This window comes from Poecile atricapillus, chromosome 2 (assembly GCF_030490865.1).
Source record: "Poecile atricapillus isolate bPoeAtr1 chromosome 2, bPoeAtr1.hap1, whole genome shotgun sequence".
NCBI lineage: Eukaryota > Metazoa > Chordata > Aves > Passeriformes > Paridae > Poecile > Poecile atricapillus.
In genome coordinates, this window is record NC_081250.1 from 111,168,366 (window position 1) to 111,189,487 (window position 21,122).

Consider the following 21,122-nt stretch of genomic DNA (forward strand, 5'->3'; position numbering starts at 1 on the left):
ATCCTGCCTATCCACCACAGGAGATTAATTATGTGGTGTACACTGTGTTGCCTGAACAGTTGTTGCCTCAGCTTTACGCAGAGGTAGGAAAGTCGGATACATCCACAGACATTCCATTTCCATCCCTGTGGTGGGAACAGAGTAGTATCTGCCTGTGCCATGTATCTGACAATTTGAAGAGGATGAGGAAGGAGGAAAGAGGAAGGTGGAGAAAGGTCTTAACAGAAAATTCAGACAGCATTTTCCAGCAAGAAATTCCCCATTGCCAAAATATAGGTCAAACCATTTAACTTCTCCCAACCCTACCTTTTGGGTTTTTAAATGGGATTAAATATACTGCCCCAGGTTCCTAACTCTATCACTCTTGATCTGTTTCTTCATGCTTCAGGCTCTGTCTTAGAGACAAACTGTGTTCCCCTTCCCCTCTCTCCACTTTGATGTCAGCAGGGTAGCACTGAGAACACAAAAGACTGTGCAAGAGTAGAGGTGTAAAGAAGACCTGGAGAAAAGAACCACAGCAAAAACCTCATTCAACCCTTCCATCCTGGCTAGCCAACCTGTGAGTAACCCACTCAGCACTTCAGAAATGAGCTGCATATTGTATATTCTCATCTGTCAGTTTTTTTTCCCTAGTTTGTCACCAAGAATGTCACCAAGTTTATCACCAAGTTTATCACCAAGTTTATCGCCTCTATCAATCATGCAAGTGCCAAGATTTTACAGAAGGTTACAACTTGACCAAATTTTTAGATGTGGAAAAGAGGCACCTTCTCTGCTGTCTCATGAACTAGTGGACAAGAGTTCTCAGTACTCCTCTCCCTGCTGCAGATCAGCAGGGTCAATGCTGATTCTTGGCGGTCACAGCACCTGCTCCGGGACATTCCCCCAGCTATTCCCTTGTCTTCAGCAGGGCTGCACCATCTGGAGGACCAGGATGCAGAAGGATCAGGAAGGCTGACTGGCACATAGGTAAGAGGCCTGGCTAAAGCAGGGAACAGCTGGGAGGGCATAGCCTCTGGAAGGAGCAGCAGGGAGGGGTGAACAGTGTGGGAAAAGTCCCGCAGCTACCACCTGAGGCCATCGTGGTCTGCAGGCCTGCCCATGGGAGAGGAGGCTGAAAGGGAAGCCCACCAGGGCCAGGATTTGCTGTGGTGTGAACATAATGGGATTAAGCCAAAGAACTCACCTGAGCTGGAAGGGGACTGGACGTTCGTGGTTCCTGGGATGCAGTGCTGAGTTGTGGCTGTGGTGGAGGTAGGCTGCAGATCTGTGGGGGGAAACAAGAGACACAACACTTTCTCTTACTGTGACATGAGGGCATATCCTGAATGGCCAGCCCAACACTGAGTCTGAAACACCCTCTTTTTGCACTCACAAAAGGAACTGACTGACATTTCTGGCTAGAAAACCAAGCAATGATGCAGAAAAAACAGTCCCAAATCACCTCTAGGCAACCCAGATATGGCAGCAGAAACATATTCCACAACTCTTATAGAAAATGGACTTCAGGAAATGAAACAGCTGCAAGGATCATGAATCCAAGGAACCCAACATGACTTCAGAGAGTGCTGACAGTCATCAGGAGAGGGCAGACAGCAACCCACTGGACTGAAATACACATGGAGACAAGCTAATCCCAGTCCCTCAGGAGACACTCAGGCAACATGCAGAGACTTCAACAGCTCCTGGTTGTATCAAGAGATATTGCCCCCAACATTATCCCCTGTCGTCACCCTTCTACCCTCAAGCTAGACATTCTTCTGAGCTCAGTCCAGGAATGATAGAGGAGGGACAGCTGAAGCCTTTGTGGCTGGCTGAGAGCTGGAAGGCAAATTTGCTTACATTCACTGAGCTATTGCACCTTGGAGGTTCTCCATTCAGTTCTGTAACAGGAATTGCATTAGCCTTAAAAAAAGAGAGCTGTGGAAATCCACCCTTCTCAGAGAGTACCTCTCCTTCACCATCTAAATGAATCAAATGCAACATGACCAAAGGCTTCTCCCCAGCCCACGTACAGGCTGACAGAGATTCTGTCAACCCACAGATTGCTTGGTGAATGTTTCCAGCCAAGCTGGATTAGCCTAAAAGGTTTAAAAGGAGGGGGAAAAGACACCTTGGTGCTGTAAGACCAAGCCTTTTCCTTCTGTGATTTTTTGCCAACCCATAATAAAGGAGGGGTCGTTGCACAAGCTGCTACATTCTGTTTGCTCATATTGAGCAGTTTCAGGAAGGCTTGCCCCATGCAGTTGTGTGAGGAGCTAATTATGGCTCTATAATTAGCCATGTGGAAGGACAGACCTCCCCATGTGGAGGGAAGCACTGCAACAGCAGGCACCGAGAGGTCCCTGAGCCAGAGCCACCAAACAGTTGGGTGAACAGATAGCTAAGTGTGTAAGGTCAGAGTAGGGATGAACTTTATTTGGAGGAAATAGCCAAATTAAACGACTCACAGAATACAAAATACATACATCAGCTGGACTACTAGACAGAAAGTTAATTGGACATTAATTACTATATTACTGTGGGGGAAGGTCCAGAAATAGGTAATCAAGCAGTGAGTTTTAGATAGCTATTGCAGCTATTGCAAATTCTTTTTTTTTCTGTTTTAGCAGATACAAAAAAAGCCAGACTGTTTATACACACATTCTGACTGAGGTGCCTGTATGTTTTTACACTAGGAGAACATCTGTAAACGTGACATGAACATTTGATAGGTTACTATATTGAAAAGGAATTGCATTTTTAAAGTAGTTCTTAGGTCCTGAAAACAATTCACAAGTAAATATCCTGTCCTCTGGAGAAGTATCTCATTAACCATTTTAACAGCCTTGCATATGTTTGGAACAAGAGTCTTGAAACAGCCTAATAGCTGCAAACAAGGCTGCTCTGAGTTCTGTCAGGAGGGCAATGGTTACCCCCGCCAACTGCAACTCCAAGCATTTCTCTTGTCCACCAATGGACACATCAGAGAGGACTGACAGACCTCACTGGCCTCCAAGTCCTCCCATTTCTCCTGAGGGGAAACCAGCTACCAGAGCCAGAGCAATTTACCCTTAATATCTGAGAGATAATTAGGTTGGCTCCTTGTTGGTTTTGTGTCAGTGAGACTATGGAATGAAGTTGCCTCTCCACAACTTTCCTAATGATCTTCCTAAAATGGCAAGTGGATCACAAATCACCAAAATCTAACTAGACTGTCAGCATCAACAAGTGGTTTCCAAGTCCTGGCACGCAAAGACTTTTGGTTCCTGGAGCTTAAGTACTTTGGCTCTTGGAGGATCCCTGTGGAGAAGACAGACGCCTTTGCACAACCTTCCAACTGTGCACAACCATAAGGGAGAAGTGCAATGGCTTATTGGTCCTTCAAAGTAAAAGGACATACAGACAAAATTGCCCAGTGGAAGTAGGGAAAGGCAAGGAAGAAAAAAAGTTTGAGCATATATCTATATACAAACCTGCCTGAAGCTTTAATTGTGAAAAAATCACTGGAGTCCTCTATGTAAAAGGCACAAAGAAGATGTGGCTTCTAATCAGAAGGCAAAACCAACTGATAGCATTTAACTTCTACATAATTTTTTAAAACTGCATGCTGAAGCGACATAGAATACTTTTGCCTAAACCCCACAATTCACTGCAAAATGGGAGTTATGAAAATGTATCCTATTACTAGAAGTTTGAAGGGAAAAACAAGTACACAAAACAGTTGTGATTCCTCACAGTTTAAGATTATCTAAACCAGGATAATATTGATGGCTTTTGCTGACAAATAACACATGGGAAGCTTAATCCTACTCTTAGCTCAGTAAAAAGGCAATGCCAACTGTTTTCAGTGGGAACTGTTTCAGATCATCTCTGGACATAATGTAAAAGACAAATTTAAAGTTCTTGTGCATTTTCACCAAAAAAACCCCCAGATTTCCACTGCTTATCTTACTCTTATGAAAATATTTGATCAGAGACCATATTCAGTGCCTCACATGTGCTCTTCATGTGTATGGAAACATTTGTAATCATCATACACTCTGAGTCAAAGACTTTTGACAACTAAAATATTATCTATTTAAACACTTTAGAAAACTTAGCACAAATCATCCACAGACCTTTGAGAATTTTGGAGGCAGTGGGTGAGGAAAAAGATGTGACTGAAGGTCCCCAGCACACCACATTCCAATAACTCCTTGCAGGCTGCAGCCCTGATAGCATTTTGAAAATTGCTGAGCATGCCAAATGTAGAGGCTGTAGCTGAGCAATTACCATCTAGTCTAAGTCAGCCCCTCTACCTGAACTGGCACTCTCGTCAGCCAGAGAGGGATCAGCCAGGGCAAAACCCTAGGGATTTCTCCATCCTCTGAGACATTTCTTTAAATACAGTCCTGGGAGTTGATAAAACCTCAGGCTTCCAGAGTAATTGCATTTTTCTGACAGAGAGACAATACCCTTTTTATCAAAAGGGTATTGCTCTGCATTTGTAAAAAATCAATATGAGGGATAATTTCAAACAGATACTACAATTTCCTTACTTTTTTTTTTTTTTTTTTTTTTTTTTTTTTTTTTTTTGTTAGAAAAGCATGCCAGTGTAAGAAAGGAATGTTGTCTACATAAATTACACCACTTGTTTTTTCCAGAGGGACATATGACCTCATGGTGACATATATTTACCTTATCATTTTTAGTGTAGGGTATAAATATATGCTGATTTCTCATTTAAGACTTGGTATGCCAGATCCTTACTTGAAGTAAATTAAAGTAACTGGTGAGTCCATGTGACAAATCTATGTCAATTCATTTATGTCACACAATATGGAGTTGAGTGTTTTGAAACTTGAGCCAAAAATATACTAATGGCCTCATTTTGTGTTCAGTGTAGGAGAGGACAGTAATGATAAGGTCCTATAAAGTTATGCAAACTGACTGAAGATCTAACCTGGCATTTTTTTACTCAGCTTTGTTAGAGGCTTGTGGTTCAGTCTTGCCCTATTGTGTATTAGTCCCTTGAAACTGGAAAGAGACTAGCATGCAGGGAGCAAGTATTTTGCTCAGCAGTAGCTGTTTGCAGGATTGTGCTCCGGCTCATTATGTGATAATAGCCTATAGATACTGACCCCCATGGACTAGCTTTCTGTACGGTGGGGGAAACACACATCAGCACATATACATACATCTCTGAGGCACAGTTTGTAAGGAAACTCACCACTGCTAGAAGCATCATTGAGATTTAGCAGCCCACCTCCCAGCCCTCTGTAACTATGGTAACTGTAGGTCCCATTGCCGTTGATGTACAACACCTCCTGCGTGCTGGAAACAGTTGATGTTGAGTAAGTGACCTGGGCTGGCTCCTGTTTGCACTGCTTGTCAGCTGGAGCAGCCTCATCCTGCAAAAAACAATAAAAGATTTGGAATTATGGTTACATTTCACCTTGCATCTGAAGGTCTTTTCCATTGTTAAGATTAGATTCTACATCTACTGCTTTCACAAAAGTATAATGCACGTTAAACAAGCACAGGTATGTTTATGATTGACCAAATATCAGCATAAAAGAAACAATGGAAATAAGCAAGAATACAGATTTCCTAAAAATATGAGAATATTCATTTATTTGTGCTCCACAAACCAACCATACTGTTTCTCAAAGGAGTATATGTACCCTCTCACCCTGAAGAGCTCACAGCCTTCTCCAAAGCTCAATTTTGTCCAGAAATAGTGGGAAAGGATAGGAAATAGCCATTTCCTGAGTACTGCAGTGACTCTTACAAGTCAGAGAATCATATATTTCTTGATAAGATAAACCAATACAGAATGCACCATCTATTTATTTTGATGTATCAGTCTCAGAAATGACAGAATGAAATAGAGGAATGGAATAAAACTGCATTCTTATGTTTGGAGAAGTCTGAGTGAGTGTCCTTCCCCACACAGGCCACAAAGTAGGGATGCCTCCACAAAAGTGACTTGAAATACTGTTGCTGTTTATACAGTACCTGTTTATATACCATGAGTTCTCCTCAGCACTTCCTGTTTGCCTCTTTGATGATTGCATATTTAACAGAATTTAGCACAACAGCCCTTCAATTTTCCCTGAAAGGAGATGTTTCAGGTGAAAGTGTATTATTCCCCATCTGTACTTATTGTATCTACTGCTTAGAGTACCTCACCTCCACTCATGAACACAGAATGTCATGGTAGCAACTTTATTAATGACACAGGTGAAATAAAGAAAAGCATTAACAGAAGATTTAATGCATTTTAGTAGCTGGAAACTAAGGCAAAACTTCATGTTTTTAAGAGAGTTGGCCAAAGTGTTCTCCTAAGCATCTTCTTAAGTAATAATAATCTTAAATAAATGGCCAGAATTGCAATGTATTTTTTATCAGGAATTTAACTTTAATATCATTTACCTTTTATCTATCTCCAAAGGTCATTTATATCTCTTATGAGAGAAAATATATTATTTTCTCAGAGAACATTCATAAGCTACACAGTAAAGTTCTATCTTGGCAACATAGCTTAACTCATCGTCCAAAATTTTAACACTCTCAAGACTCAGATGTTCTGCCTCCTTATGTCTAAAACTAAATGATGCTTCCTGCCATAGACTCACTCAGAGCCTCATTTTTTTCACGGAGCTCAATAGCAGAACTTCTGCCAAGCTATCAAGGACTAAACTGTGTTCAAGGGGCACATTGCAAACAGGACTAACTTGTATAGCTGAGCAGAGAGTGTCAGGATTGGTCTCCTTATCCTCGCTGTCTGGAGCCCACAGATTTGCTGACCCTGAATTCGCATGTCCTCCAGAGCCTCTCTAGTGAGGGCACTGAAGCCCTAACTGGAAGTCTCTTGCAGAGCAGATGCACTGAGCTCTGGCAAAGCCCAGAAGGCAGAGCCTGGCTGGAGGATGCAGCAAGGATGCTTGGTGCACTTTGGTGCACACCAGCCCATGTGTTCCAGAGCACATGGCCAAGAAGTGGGAGACCAGAGTTCTGGCTACTTTTCGCAGTACATGGTGAAGAGGCGTAAAAAATTGGGATGCAGGGTCTCTGCTGGCTGTGGTGAGGAGGGGACCTGAACTCAGAGCTGCCATCTCCTAGCAACCAGGCTCCATGAAAAACTGTGGTGGGAGTCATCGCTGAAGCTGTGCCACTGTGCGGGAAGGAATGCACAATCCACAGGGCTACAGAGATAGCACAAGAAAAGGGAGCATGACTCAGTTCTCTCTCAGAAGTGCTGCCTTGGGAGGCTCCATTCCATCTACTCCCTAACACAAAATCCACAGGAGGCTTTGAGGTCAGAAAGCCAAGGTTGGAGCTGAGCTACTGGAGGGGGATCATTGTAAAGAACTAATCATAGCCCTACAAACACTGTGACATGCCATGGCATGGGGCTTGAGGTGAGTCTGGGCACTCCAGTGGGGAAGGCATTCTCAGGGAGGCTAAAGTTGAGGATGGTGCTGAGACCAGGAACTCTAATCTCTTGGCCACCATGCAGAAGGAGGCTTCCTCTAAATATTTCATGTCTCTTTAAAGAGCACACTGATCACCTGTCCCTAAATGATGAATAAGCTGCCATACATTTCAGACATTAAATCTGATCCTTAACTAAGTGTTTACCTCCATCTTCATGATAACTACACACAGAAATAGAGCAGTTTTGTTAAGCTTTTTCTGAGCAGGCTCAGGCACCGGCCCTACTAGTAAGATTATGAACCATTAGCTTGGTCCCAGGGGGTTATCTGTTGCCTCTCATACATTCCTCTGGGATTTAAGCATTTTTTGGGAAATGTTTTGTACTTCAAAAGGCAAAGTTTTGCCATTTTTCCTTGCAGCCATACCAAGGATAAAGAATCCAATCTCTCTTTTTCTTGGGGATGGAGAGTATGAGTATCATATTTAATTTTGTATACCTGAGATTCATTCTTCATAGATTCGTTCTCCTCATTCTTTTCACCTGAAATGCCTTTGATTTTTAAGTAATGTAGAAATTAAATGTATTGTTGTTCTGCTGAGAACTGAGATCTTTGAAATAGTCTGTGTTAGTTATTCAGCATTCTGTTTCTCCCTATATAATGTTTACACTGAAAAGGCTTATTTATTTAAAATCTTATTTAAAAAATACTTTAATTTCAAGGTAATCATTAGCAATTAAGTAACCATTTGGTGACATTTTTGACCTAACTATCTGGAACATATACTGTTGTCATCATAACAATATACTAAACTTTTGAAGTATTAACTAACCATTTTAAAATTATTTATAATCTACCTTTAATAAGAAGTATGACCAAGGTACAGATAAAACATTTTTTCATCTAGAATTTGACTCATACTATCTTAATTTAGTATATGCCAAAGGAAATAAATCATCCCTCTAACTATACCTCTCTTATGAATTTATTTTGGAGGAGAAGCAATTTAAGTCTTGAGCACATTACCTGCAAAATGACTGAAATCAGAATATGGAAAAATTTTGTACTTCTTAGGTACAAAAGCATGCTAAAATAAAAACTTATCTGTTGGGTTGAAAAGAGAAAGCATGAGGTCCTTACTCTGATCCTCAAGTTGATATATACCAGAGATATTTATGTCTCAGTTTTATGTCAAGGTCTGTACTGGGAGAACACTTTTTTTTTTTTTTTTTTTTTTTTTCCCCACAAAAGAGCAGATAGAGAAAAATTAATTTGATTTTATTTTTAATCAGGGAAGCAATTTAATAACCCTCTAAGGACAGTACATCCTAAGAAAATTTTCCATGAGCTGTTGCATAACCTGTATATTGAAGAAACCCTTCTCTGCTCTGACTGATGCTCTGAGCAGCAAATGAACAGTTTACAGAGGAATAACCATCCACAGCAACATGATGTTGGTGCAGATTGTCAGGACTGTGGTACAAAGAGCAAGGCTCACTGGCAGTTCCCAGCCTCTTGTTCCCCTGCCAGCAGAGGCACAGCACACACAACTCATTTCAAACAGTCTTCATGGAAGAATCTTTAGCAGTGTCATCCATCACTTCTGTTCCCCATCTCCTTTACCACCTCCAAAATAACACAAAAAAGCAATAATCTGTTGAAATAAAAACCCTTGACAAATCTGTGTTACATTGAGTTTTGATCCCTTACATGCCCAAGTGTCAGAAATTCAGTGTACTCCAATTAAGAGAGAGCAGTACTATTGCCTTGGCTCCCCTGTTAGCAACAGGCATTGCTAAGATGTAAATGTAAATCCCATCAGGGAGGGTGTGTGCAGATCAACTCACATGGCCAGTGCTAGCTCACCACAGAGCTAACAAAACTTCTACAAAAAGAATATAAATTATAATGTTCCAAAAATGCAAAAATGGTGACATGCATAGACTACTGCTTTTAATAATGCAGTACTTCCCAGACTGACAAATCAATGACTCTGAGAATAAGTTTTTAACTGCCCCTATGTCAGTGAGATTTTTTTTCCCACATGAATTAGAAAGGAGACAGAAAGGCAAACACATTTTTGCCTCATATTTCTTGATACTGCCTTTTTTAATAAATTAATCTGAAAAGTGTGGATTGCTTGTTGTTCTTGTCCATAAACACTTCTTTTAGAATACTACTTTGAGGTTAGAAAAACTCAAATGCAGATAAGTCTTAAAACAAATAAGCCTATTTGCATATGGTCTTCCACTTTTTCAGCATAGGAAAAAATATTCATTCACTTGAAAAAACAAAGCAGGCTTTAATTTTTTTTTTAGGTCTCAGTAGCTTGTAATATGGCTTTAGAAGAAAGGAGATAATGTTTCATATATTTTTCTCACTTGAATCCCACTAATTTAATTCTACAATTTTTGAATCAAAAGTAAAATAAATAGAAACATATGATAAAACCACATAACACTTTTCAAAGCATACCAAATTAATCTTTACAATACTCCTGATAGATAGGACTTTTATCAGTGCTTTTCAGATGGTGAGATTCTGGCAACAAAGGTAACCTTAAGCTAGTTTTCTAATATGTAAAGTACTTGAGTTCTGCAACCATAACAACATAATGAACTTCTCTTTGTGCAAATTAATTTTAAAAAACTCTGAAGTTTTTAACTGGGAACAAACTCAGAAATTATATCACAAGACACCCTGCTGTATCCACAGAGGATTGTGGGGCTGGGAGTTCTCTTCCCATCTCAGCTTTTGCACAGAGAAGGGACTCCCATGGTAAGCAGCCGTCACCATCTGCATGGAGCAAGGTATATAAAGGAAGATAAGCCACATGAAACCTGGCTCCCCCTGAAGGGCCCAGAATCTGGCCCCTTCTTAGACACCGATCTGCTGTTGCCTGGACCAGATTGTGTACACCTTGTGCTCTGTCTTTGCAAAATCTCTGAGACTTCACTCTATCCTCTTTGCTTCTCCAATCTCATCTTCTACCCTTCATCTCGGTTTCAATCTTCTTGCCTAGCAAATCCCAGTCTCTCCTTTCCAAACAAGTCTCTCGATGCCAGATACCTGAGCAGCTTCAGCAACTCAAGGGCTTTTGTTTCCTTGTTTGTATTTAACCAATGTCAAAGCCACTGATGGTTCCATTTGAGATTTTTCTATCAGTATCCTAATCCCAAAAATCTTGTCCTACAAGGAGCAAAGACAGGTTCCATTATTAGCCGTAGCAGCTCCTGGTTTCAACTCACATTATTTCTCATTAATAGTATCCGATCCTCTTTCACCACTTCCCTCTTTAATCCACCTGTCCAGTTTCCACCACATTGCCAGCCTCAGCTCTCTCAAGCCCCTCGTCTAACCCCATCTCATAACGTCACTTTCCTCTTGTCCCTTGTTTTCTCTGCTTCTGTCAACCCTCACCAGGCTCCAGCCCCAAAACTTTTCCCCTCCTTTCTGCACTGAGATCAGAATTTAGCAAAAATACTTTGACTGCATAAGCATGTGCATCCAGTGTCACATCCTTGGTATAAAACTGACACCACTATATTGTCAAGAGCAAACACAGAGCCTTTTTTTTTTTTTTTTTTTAAGGAATGGTAAATATACTTGAGGATCAAAATACCCTTACAGGATAAAATTTTCCTCATCCTTGAAAGTGGCTGTAATTATCTCTGAAAGAGTTCAGCGGATGGAAGACATAGAGAACGGTAAATGTTATCCCTGCGGGCTGAAGGTCATGAAGTTATCATCGAACTGCACACCTAGTATTGTAATGGGAAATGTCAGGTAATCTCAATAAGTGATGATTCTACCAGCTGCTTGGATGACACACATTGTTCTAACAGAACACTAGATCTTTTATTAGTTTTAATTACATTAAAGTAACTCTCTAGTTTTTAACCCAGCTTTTAATTTTATGGCAAATATCCTGAAAGCCCAGACAGCTAAACGTTACTTTGGCATGCCACAGTAGGCTAAATTTTCCCTTAATTCTGCAGTAAGGCTGTTGACTCAGAGTGCTTAGCAATAGTGGAAATGGTATTTCTGCAAATGATGGATGTGAGTTTTCACTGTAGTTTTGGTTTTCATTGCACATTCTTTCTCCTCTCTCCAGTTGCTAAGGTTAGTGTTGGGATTACTACTAAATAAACTACACTAAATAAAGCCTGTTCAAGACTAGTGAGGTTTGAACAAAAAGAAAATATACCTACATAATTCATAGTGTCATAGACCTACATAATTTCCTAAGTTTGAAATCCTAATGAAACTACTCAGTAGTCCTTTGCATTGGCTGACCTTCATATCTAAAGTACTGAATATTTATAGTCATGTAAAAGGACTTCCTTTAATATTGTAGGATGTGCTCTTACAGCTGTAAGCTCAGCATGGAGGCAATGTAAAGCAAGACCAGGAGAACTTCTGTACCCAAAAGCTGATCTAAGAAAAGATACTACCTTCCCCAGAAAGCCTTATTTCTCTTACAATGGAATGAACAAAAGCCAAATTTTCAGTTAAGTCAGCATTCATAAGTTTCAGTATTCACAGTAAGAAAAGCAAAGAATTTGCTACAGCCACTGGATTTGCACACAGAAATGTTAACCCATGTGACCTGTTTGCCATATAGCATCATACCTTACCTCAAAACAATTTTGGATAAAATTCTATGAAATTTCCAGTCTTTATGTTGAGGGATTATTAATAAAAAATTAGCATCTACTTGAAATTTCAACTTTCTGTACTGGACCCATAGCTGAAACCTGAAAAATGAGTGCTAAAGTCTTATAGTCTCTTTAGGAAAATACTTAAAACATAACACAGTAATATTTTATTTAAGGGGAAGAGTTCTCTGATAACATTTCAAGACTTATAAATATATTTATATTTATCATATAATATCTCTCTCCATCTCTCAGGCTATTCACAGTATTTCTTAAAATGATGCATCTATTGACAGTCCCATAACCTGGTGTCCAAAACCATCAGTACAAATAGATATAAAAAAATAATTGCATCCTTAGACAGATTCCCTCCCCTTGAAGTTTAGTTGTCCTCCAAAACAGCATTGCAGGGAAAGGCACTAGATTTATGGCTGACATCTACTTACAGCCAGCAGAAAGACCCTGGAGATTTTATCCAGAAGTACTTAACATAAATTTGAGCAAGCTGGCTAAAATGAAACATGATCTAAAGTTCAAATAATATCACAGAACTCATGCCAGATATTCCTCAGACTGGGAAATGTTTTGATAATTCAGGAGTGGACTTAGCAGTGAAATCAAGAGGGACATAATTTCTGTTCTTGGGTTTGCACACTATTTCTCCTCTTGCAAGGAGCAGCTGGGGGATTGCTAAATTGTTTTCCACTCTCTATTATCAGATCTAGACTATGTTTTTCTCTGCCACTCTCTCTGCATTATTTTCTTCACTTTTACTTAAATCAAGTGTGCATAACAAATGAGAAAGCCCATTCTTGTGCCACGCACTACTCAATTTGTAGCTCAGTTGGAGCTGGCTACTGCAGCCAAGCTGAACACTCATGCTTTAGCTGTGAGGTCTATCATCTCATCATTACATGGAGAGCACATCAGTGTCAGAGTAGAATTTTCTGGCCCAAAAACCTGAGATTGCATGAAAAAGTGCTACTAGCCTGCAGAGGCAACATGCCACTGCCAGAAGTCTAGGTATTAATGATGATTCTGCTTTGAAGACCAGTACAAATGTTTCCATACTTCTGATAAAAAACTATAAATAGAATTTTTTAGGTGGTGGTGAAATATTGATAGAGTCTAATTGAGTTAAATTGAGTGTAATACAGAGTCCAGTTAGTCATCTAAACTGCTTGGAATGCCAGTAGTGATGTGGAAACTTGAAGAGTACCTATAAAAATTTTAAGTTAGCTGCCAGCACTTCAAGGACCTCCAAACTGTCCTCCTGACACAGGGCATAGAGCCAAGAAAAGAAAGCCATACTTCAGTTTCAGATTAGAATGGCAGTAGGTTCCTTTTGCTTCCAGATTATTAACACTGAAATGAACTGTCACCATCAGTGTTGTCACTAGGCATCAAAAATGACATCAGCCAGTGTTCAACAAGAAATGAAAGCATGAGACTGACATGGAAGAAGAAGATCAAAATAAAAATGTGCTATTGTGTAGAAGAGAGATAAATGAGCCCCAGACTTCTGATAGAATGACACATGATCTATAAACTGGAATCGGTATGTTAACCTTAAATAAAAGGTTGGTGTTTTCACATTACAGCATTTGAGTCTTGTTTTTTCAGCACTGCCACATCACCTGCAGTACAGAAAACATCCTTTGGGAAGAGGTATTGTGTGGCTGTTGCAAGGAGCTGTTGGAGAACCACTTTTGTTGGAGCAGTACCTAAGCAGGGGGCTCACTGTTCATAGTCTTTCAGCTTTTCAGTTCATTATCCACTGTGGAAGCACAAGTGCAACATGAGCTTTCAGAGGTCACCAGTGCTGCAGGTTGAGAATGGACATGTGAATGAGCTACTCCTACAGTTTATTTAACTGTGATTCATGGTCCCTGGGGAAAGAGAAACTGTGTTCTACTAGAGGACTGTGTTTCTCTGCCTAAATGGAGAGGGATAGCATTTATCTTTTCGTGTGGCCCTTAAGATAAACTTGCTGTTCTTTAGTGAGGTTCTAGATAGTTGATTTTTGAATGTGCTCTCCCTGTGTGTTTTTTTTTCCCATCAGGACTAAAGGAGTACTAAAAAGCATAACTCAATGGAGCAATCCCATTTGAGGTGGACTAATGGTAGAAAGCATCCTTGCAAGTTAATTTTCTCTGTAGCTCCTGATGCTCTTGTCTTAGGTTGGAGTTATCAGAATTCATAAACTATTCTATAAGTGATAGTGGTCATGCTCTTTATTTTTATAGAGAATTTTATTATATGAAATAATTTAGTTAGCTAGGTATTCCACCACTAACTAACTGAAAGTTGTTGCAATATACAAGACAGATGCAAAGTGCAAGACTGCACAGTGCACCACAGTGTGTGCACAGCAGCGACTTCCTCAGTCCAAATTTAAATCACATGTCCAACAATGACTGCCACCAGGTTACAAGCATCTACAGACATGTAAGAGGCAGGATTGGGCCTGGTTTAATATAGGAATTGTGCAGATGCCTTTGAGTTTTTGCAAAACTACTATGTGTAACAGTGTGTTTTATAAAATATACATAACATTTCCTATGGAGAATGCAGTACAAATCTAGACAAAGGTGTCATGTGAAGAACAGAAGAGTCTTCAGCCACCATTATCTGCCTAAGAGGAAGACAACTTCCTCTTCCAACAAGGAGAGAGGGCAGGTGGAGCTTTTTTCCTCCCTGTTGTAACAGCAGAAGGAAGAGACTTGTTAGGGCCTAGGCCTCATACAGAGTTCCTCCCTCTCAGGATAGGCAGAAAACAAAGGCAGACTTTTACTCTGACCTAAAGAGCAGCACAGCATGATCCTTGCCTTGGACCTTATGATAAGTTAATTATTGAGGCTCTGTTTTTCAGTAGTCAATTTGAGAGTCCCCATCTCCTCTATTTACACCTCCCCACCCACTCCCATCCCCCATTTTCCTTTAAACAAAAGGAAGCTTCACTTGGAAGATTCCAACTCCTTCAGCCTCTGACACTGAGAATATTAAAAGATCCTTTCCTTCCCTCTGTCACCTCCACAGAGCCCTCAGCCTAAGATCACTCAGGACATAGGACCATGGGCACAGGTCTGCTAAACCTGCTCTTTTTCCTAAGAGACTTCACTTGGTACATGCCTGATCCCAAAAGTGAATAATGTACTCCACGGTACGCTGCATAATGAACTCCAGAGCCGGGGATACCCCTGCTGGAATTCAAGTAGCTAAAAATCTGAAGAAAAAAATAAAGGTAAAACTTCAGTGCAAATGAAGAAGAGGTTATGTCATGCTTATTCTCATCTTTTTACATAAACCGTCTCAAGGCCAATTTCTTTGCAGAGGCCAGCACCTTGCAGAAGATCATAGTTACTGATTATTTTTGCCGCTTCTTTATTGACAGGCAGTAGTAATGGAGGAGTCTGAATATCTGACTTTTCTTCCAAAGGAGAAACAAGACAAACTGCAAGAAAACAATGTCTTCTTTTGCGATTCCAAGAGTGGTTTTGCCTGCAGGTAATGGTGCTGAATGAATCAATGTATTACTGAAATTGATGCGTGATGACAAAGACATAGCAATACTTACTTCTGAACCAGAAACATGCAAAATGAGAGAAATTCCTCCTTTGCAGCGTATCCTTCTCATTCAGAACAAGTCTTGCTATGCCTCAGGCAGCTTCACTTTTATGATAACAATCAAGCATTTTTCTCACTATTTTTCATGCCTATGTGTACTGTCCTAAAGAAATTGCCTCAGTAAGGTACTCCTGCAGGAGTTTCTTTCCCCCCTTGCCAAAATGCCATTTTCCAGTGACTAGGCGCTGAAAGTGATGGGCAGCACTTTCAGCTGGGATAGATCAGCATTACTCCTCCATTCAGTGCAGAAGGACTGTGGCACCAGAGCACCAACAGAGAAAATCTTTAAACTGTGAATCAAATGTTTAGGAAGCGCACAAGGAAAAGTGTGTGGGAGTGCTGGAGCAATGCTTGTGCCAGCTTTGCAGATTTATTACTACAATATCATCATGGTCAACATAATTAAACCTCCCACTATAGGTCTCTTCATCTACTGCACTACAACTGGTATCACTCCCACCACCAAGCATATTTTGTTGTCACAAAAAAGTTTTCCATACTCCTGCCAGACCTAGGATTTGGATATGCAACTACTGAGAAAGGCTTTATGGAAAACTATGGGGCACAATTTGGATTTTGACTGATTCTTCCTATTTCTCTTGTGTTCTAAACTTTCTTTTAATATTACACGTATTAGAGTGTGTGGCAGGGGGAATGAACCAAAGCACTTTATGTTAGATTCCAAATTAAATTCTTCTTCATTTAGAAACAGATGACAGCCTAGACATGAAGCATTTGAGGTCAATGCTGAATTAACTTCCTCAGTTTCAACTAATTAAAAATGTCTGTGTGTTCCACTTTGAAAAGGAAAAAAGCCCACTAGAGATTCCATCCTTTTGCTTCCACAGGCAAATTACAGTGGAAGTTATAGGTCTTCTAAAAAAACAAAAACAAAACATCAAACCCCAGTTTTCTTGTCTGTTAGAGAGTAAGAAATTACTTTTTTGCATTCACTTAATGATTGGTTCTTCTTTTCAAAGGTAGATTGAAATATTTTAAAGATATTTTACCCTATCTTTGATACATTTAAATGCTAATTATTTTATTTCAAACCTGCATTAAAAGTTAAACAGCATGTTTGTGGAAAACAAAATTCTGTCAGGTTGTCTCTTTATGAACACTGTCTCAGGTAAAACTTAACCTTAATAGTTTAAAAAAAAAATTAAAAATAAATGGTATTTTAAAAAACAAACAAACCTGACTTCCACACCCTGTCTCCAACTATTTAGCAGAAAGAGAATGTTTTTTCTACTGAAGAGGATTTGCTCTAATTTTTATAGAACTCAGCACACATCCTTTAACTTCAGTACTGTGAGGGTTCTGCATTTTAAAAGATTACGTAAATAAGAAGTGATGTTTGGGGCATGGCCTTTTGACTCCATAATCATCAAACCAAAGTAGCATATGCCATTGGAAGAAACAAAGAAATGAACTTTGACTGGCCTTTGGAGGATGTGCTTTCTGATTTGCTTTATTAATGGAGACAGTAAAACTGAAGCTTAATATGAAATACCATGAGTAATAAGCATGAAATATGTGTACTGCAGTGCAAATCTGTTCCCCAAATATTCTCATTTCAGGGGAGAATTCTTTTGGCACAATGCCTGGGCTGCTGGCCACAGTCTGCTTGGCTGCCTTGTCCTGTGCCTAGCCTCTTTAGCAGCTGGTGCTGCTCTCAGGCACTGCATTCAGCTCCTGCTCCCACAGCTTATTATAGGTTTAATTTTTTCTTAGAAAAATATGTTTCTAAATTTAGTTTAGGACATCAAGCCAGTTGTTGAATCACAAACAACTTTGGTGTTCCTGCTACCAAACATAAGCAGTCTGTGCACACTGTGGGCATAACTGCACTTTCTAATTGAGGAATTCTTCTGAATCCATTGTGCAACTGATGTTTGGAATTTAGGAGTACTATTTATGTCTCTCTAAAATATTCTAAATCTTACTAATTCAATAACCAAAACCAGAATTTGCCTCTTGAAAAATAAGGTTATGCTCATGCACACTGGCTTTGCATTGATTTCATTAAACTGGCCCAAACTCTGTGTGATAACAGGGATTTACTCACCAGAAACATTATGCCTTGCCTGTGCTGTGGGCAGGAGGGTGTGTGCAATGAAGTCATTAGTTAAACACAAGAAAAGAAAGACATGCTTTTATCTATGATAGAAACATCTGACAGGCAAGAAAATGCTTCATATTTAGTATCTTCTTGCCATATGAAAGGAAGGGATAAGTAAACACCTCTCTGTCCCTGGCTTTTAAGGCTGGAGCAGGAAGAACAGAAGCCCTGACTCTAAAAGCTCCATCTTCAGACTTGAATAGAGAACTCTTATATTTCCACTGCCCTTTCCTTTTCTGCCTCCTTGACGTAAAATGGATATTAAAGACACATGGAAGAAAGCTGTTCCCAACCCTGTTCATTTTCATTCTACCTCTAGGTAGAAAGGGGGATAAGATTGATTTAAAGTTCCTGTCCAAGAAACAACAAAATATTCCATTTTTGAGCCTTCAGCTTTATCAACCTCCAGATCAGAAAACTTACTTTGGCATAAATGTTACCTCACATTCAAGATCTTATTGCAGCTCAGGGTACCTTAAAGTATATTCTGAAATCAGCAGCTTGAAATTCAGCTACACACACTCGGCACAAAGAGCCTGGAAAAATACAGCATTTTCTAATTTAATGATCTTTGTGTTGAGGTGAAAAATTAGCTGTTCACCTTGGGGCCTGACTGAAAATCCAAGGCATGAAATTATTTGGAATTGCATGCCTTGCACATTATTCCTTTCCATTGCATGTAGCAAATTTACTGTAGGTTGGTCTGGAGAGTGGAGGGAGGGGGGCTGCCCTGTGATACTCGGCATCCTCTCCAGCTGCATCTGCTAATGACAGAACCCTATCCAGCACTGCTGAAACCAGGAATTTTGCCACTGACTTGAAAGGCAGCAGGATTTAAAATTACAATGCATACCACTTATTTTCTTCCCCTTGACAATATGGCCAGTGCATTCTGGGTAGGAAGCTAAGCTTCCCCATACTTGTACATAATTTGATCTCCTGACAATAATCCACATGCAGCTAAATGGTGCCTGCATAATATTTTTTTTTGCCTCAGTGGTTAAGGCATATCATTTGGAACCACAAAAACAAACCAAAGACCAACCTAGAAGTAAAATAATCACCAGGTGGGGAAATGATAGAAGTGAACAAGGCCTGAAACACAAACTAGAGTGTGGGTATCCAAGGACATTACAGTCAATCTTAGTGATGATTTTGAACACAGATATAAAAGGATAAAGTACTGAAGTACAGAAGTCATTCTGATCCCTATTAAATACCAAATCACAAAGAGATGTCTGAACACAAAAAGCTATTATTAATAAAGCTTCTGTAGTTTAAGAGGCATTGAGCTCTTTGCAAATTAAGTGACATTTGCCTCTTTTGGGATTCCAATTTCAATTTGTTTGCTTTACGTTAAGTGAACCATCTGCTTCCTTTTGGTCTTTTCTAAGACTCCACAAGCCTCCCATTCTGAAGCAAAAACCACTCTGAGCTGGAATTTTTAGGTCTCATGCAAATATACAACAGAGATAGGATATGGCCCTATCCCTCTGCACGGCTGCCACTTGGATGAAGTACCTTTTTTTTCCATCCTCTAGAGCAAATTAGACCCCGTGAAACCCAAAAGGAAGGGAGCTCCTGATGCTTTGTCCTCCACCTTTTACAAGGATGTACAGTTGATGTGCTCTTCCTGCATACTGAATAGCTGTGACAAGGACTCCATCACCCTGACACAAAACCACTTCTTTGTGCTCCCTCTGCATTTGCAGCTTTCTGCCACAGCAGCAGGGCCTCAGCAGGGCATCCTCCAGCATCAGCTGGGAGATATTTTTGCATAGCTCCCTTTTTCTGTAACCGATGCTATCCAAATCTGCCCTATATAATATATTGCCCTGTATTGCCACTGTACAATATAAGTAACAGAATATAGATAACATTTTAAACCCATAAAATCTTTTCCTTCCTCCTGGGAGCTGTATTGATCAAAAAAGAGAACAACATACAATCAGGGACACAAATGTATATCTTTCTTCCTTCTTTCCTACTCTTTAAAGGGTAATACATGAAAAAAACTCCTCAGTGTCAAGATTTAGAAGCTGGGCATGAATTGCAAAATTCTCTCTGTCCTCCAGATATGAAGGTTTAAAAGTGTCTTAACCATCACTGCTGAAAGCCAGATACAGGGATCTTGCAATAGAGTTCCATGCCCTTGCTGCAATTTAGATTTTTAATTCCTTTCTTCCAAAGCAGTTTCACAATTACCTGTAATTTGTTCACCAGTAATTTCCCTCCTTCTTAATCAAAACACAAACTGCTCCTGGTTTGCAACAGCCAGGCATTATTTATGTTAATAGAACAGCTCTTGAAGAGTCTTTATGTCAGCCCCCCCTATTACCTGCAGCAAAACAGCACCAGAAATTGTATGGAGGCAGATCAGTAACATCTCGTCACAAGCTACAATTTCTTAAGAAATTTAGGAATTAGATATAAATAGAAGGAAACACCACAGCAGAGATTTCCTAGTGCCGGTACATGTGTACTTTTATTAATATTCAGCTGTATTGCATTAGCACAGGACCTGTATCCAGTTCTACAACCAACACTTGTAGTTCTATTCAGGTTGCTGCTATGACAACTATCCAGAGTCAAATGTTAGGTCGACTCCCAGCATATGTGTCTAGGCCATAATTCATTTGCCAGAAACCTAATAGCCACCTTTTCCTACTCCTGTAACAGAAAAAAGCAATATTGTTAAAATTACTAAATGTTAAAATATCCTTAACAGCCTATTCACTGAATACTTTAGATTTTCCTTGCTTTTATCCCCCAAAACAAAAATGGCTGAGAAGGATGTGTTTAAAGTGCCTATTTGCAAACTTATGACAGAATCACAGAATAAGCTGAGTTTCAATGGACCCATCAGGATCATCAAGTTCAACTCTTGGCCCTGCACAGTCTCTGAGAGTTCAAGGATCTCACCATGTACCCAAGAGTATTGTCCAAACACTTCTTTAACTCAGACAGGCTTGGTGCTGTGAGCACCTCCCTGGGGAGCCTGTTCCAGTGCCCAACCACCCTCTGGGTTAAGAACTTTTTTTTATATCCAACCTAAACCTCCACTGACACAACTTCAAGCCATTCCCTCGGGTCCTGTCACTGGGCACTGCAGAGAAGAGGTCAGTGCCTGTCCCTCCTCTTGGTCCTGTAAGGAAATTGTAACTGCAATGAGGTCTCCCCTCAGCCTCCTCTTCCAGGCTGAACAAACCAAGTGATCTCAGCTGCTCCTTCTACACTTTGGGATCATTAATTTTTTTCTTCCTTGGGAGTTATTTCTTATCTTTCCCTCCACCACGATGATTACTGATATTTGAT

The 21,122-nt window shown here is 40.0% G+C and overlaps 1 protein-coding gene across 4 annotated transcripts in view; it reads right to left on the bottom strand.

Moving 5' to 3' along the window:
- The window catches only part of NOL4 (nucleolar protein 4), a 152,226-nt gene that overhangs the window by 5,125 nt on the left and 125,979 nt on the right, over nt 1–21,122 (bottom strand). For 3 of the 4 annotated variants that reach the window (XM_058832456.1, XM_058832455.1, XM_058832454.1), the window contains one exon: nt 5,192–5,372. In XM_058832456.1, coding sequence (XP_058688439.1) covers nt 5,192–5,372 — 181 coding nt within the window. Of the gene's footprint in view, nt 1–1,186; nt 1,268–5,191; nt 5,373–21,122 lie in introns of all 4 variants that reach the window. The other variant, XM_058832453.1, reaches the window with a different exon arrangement.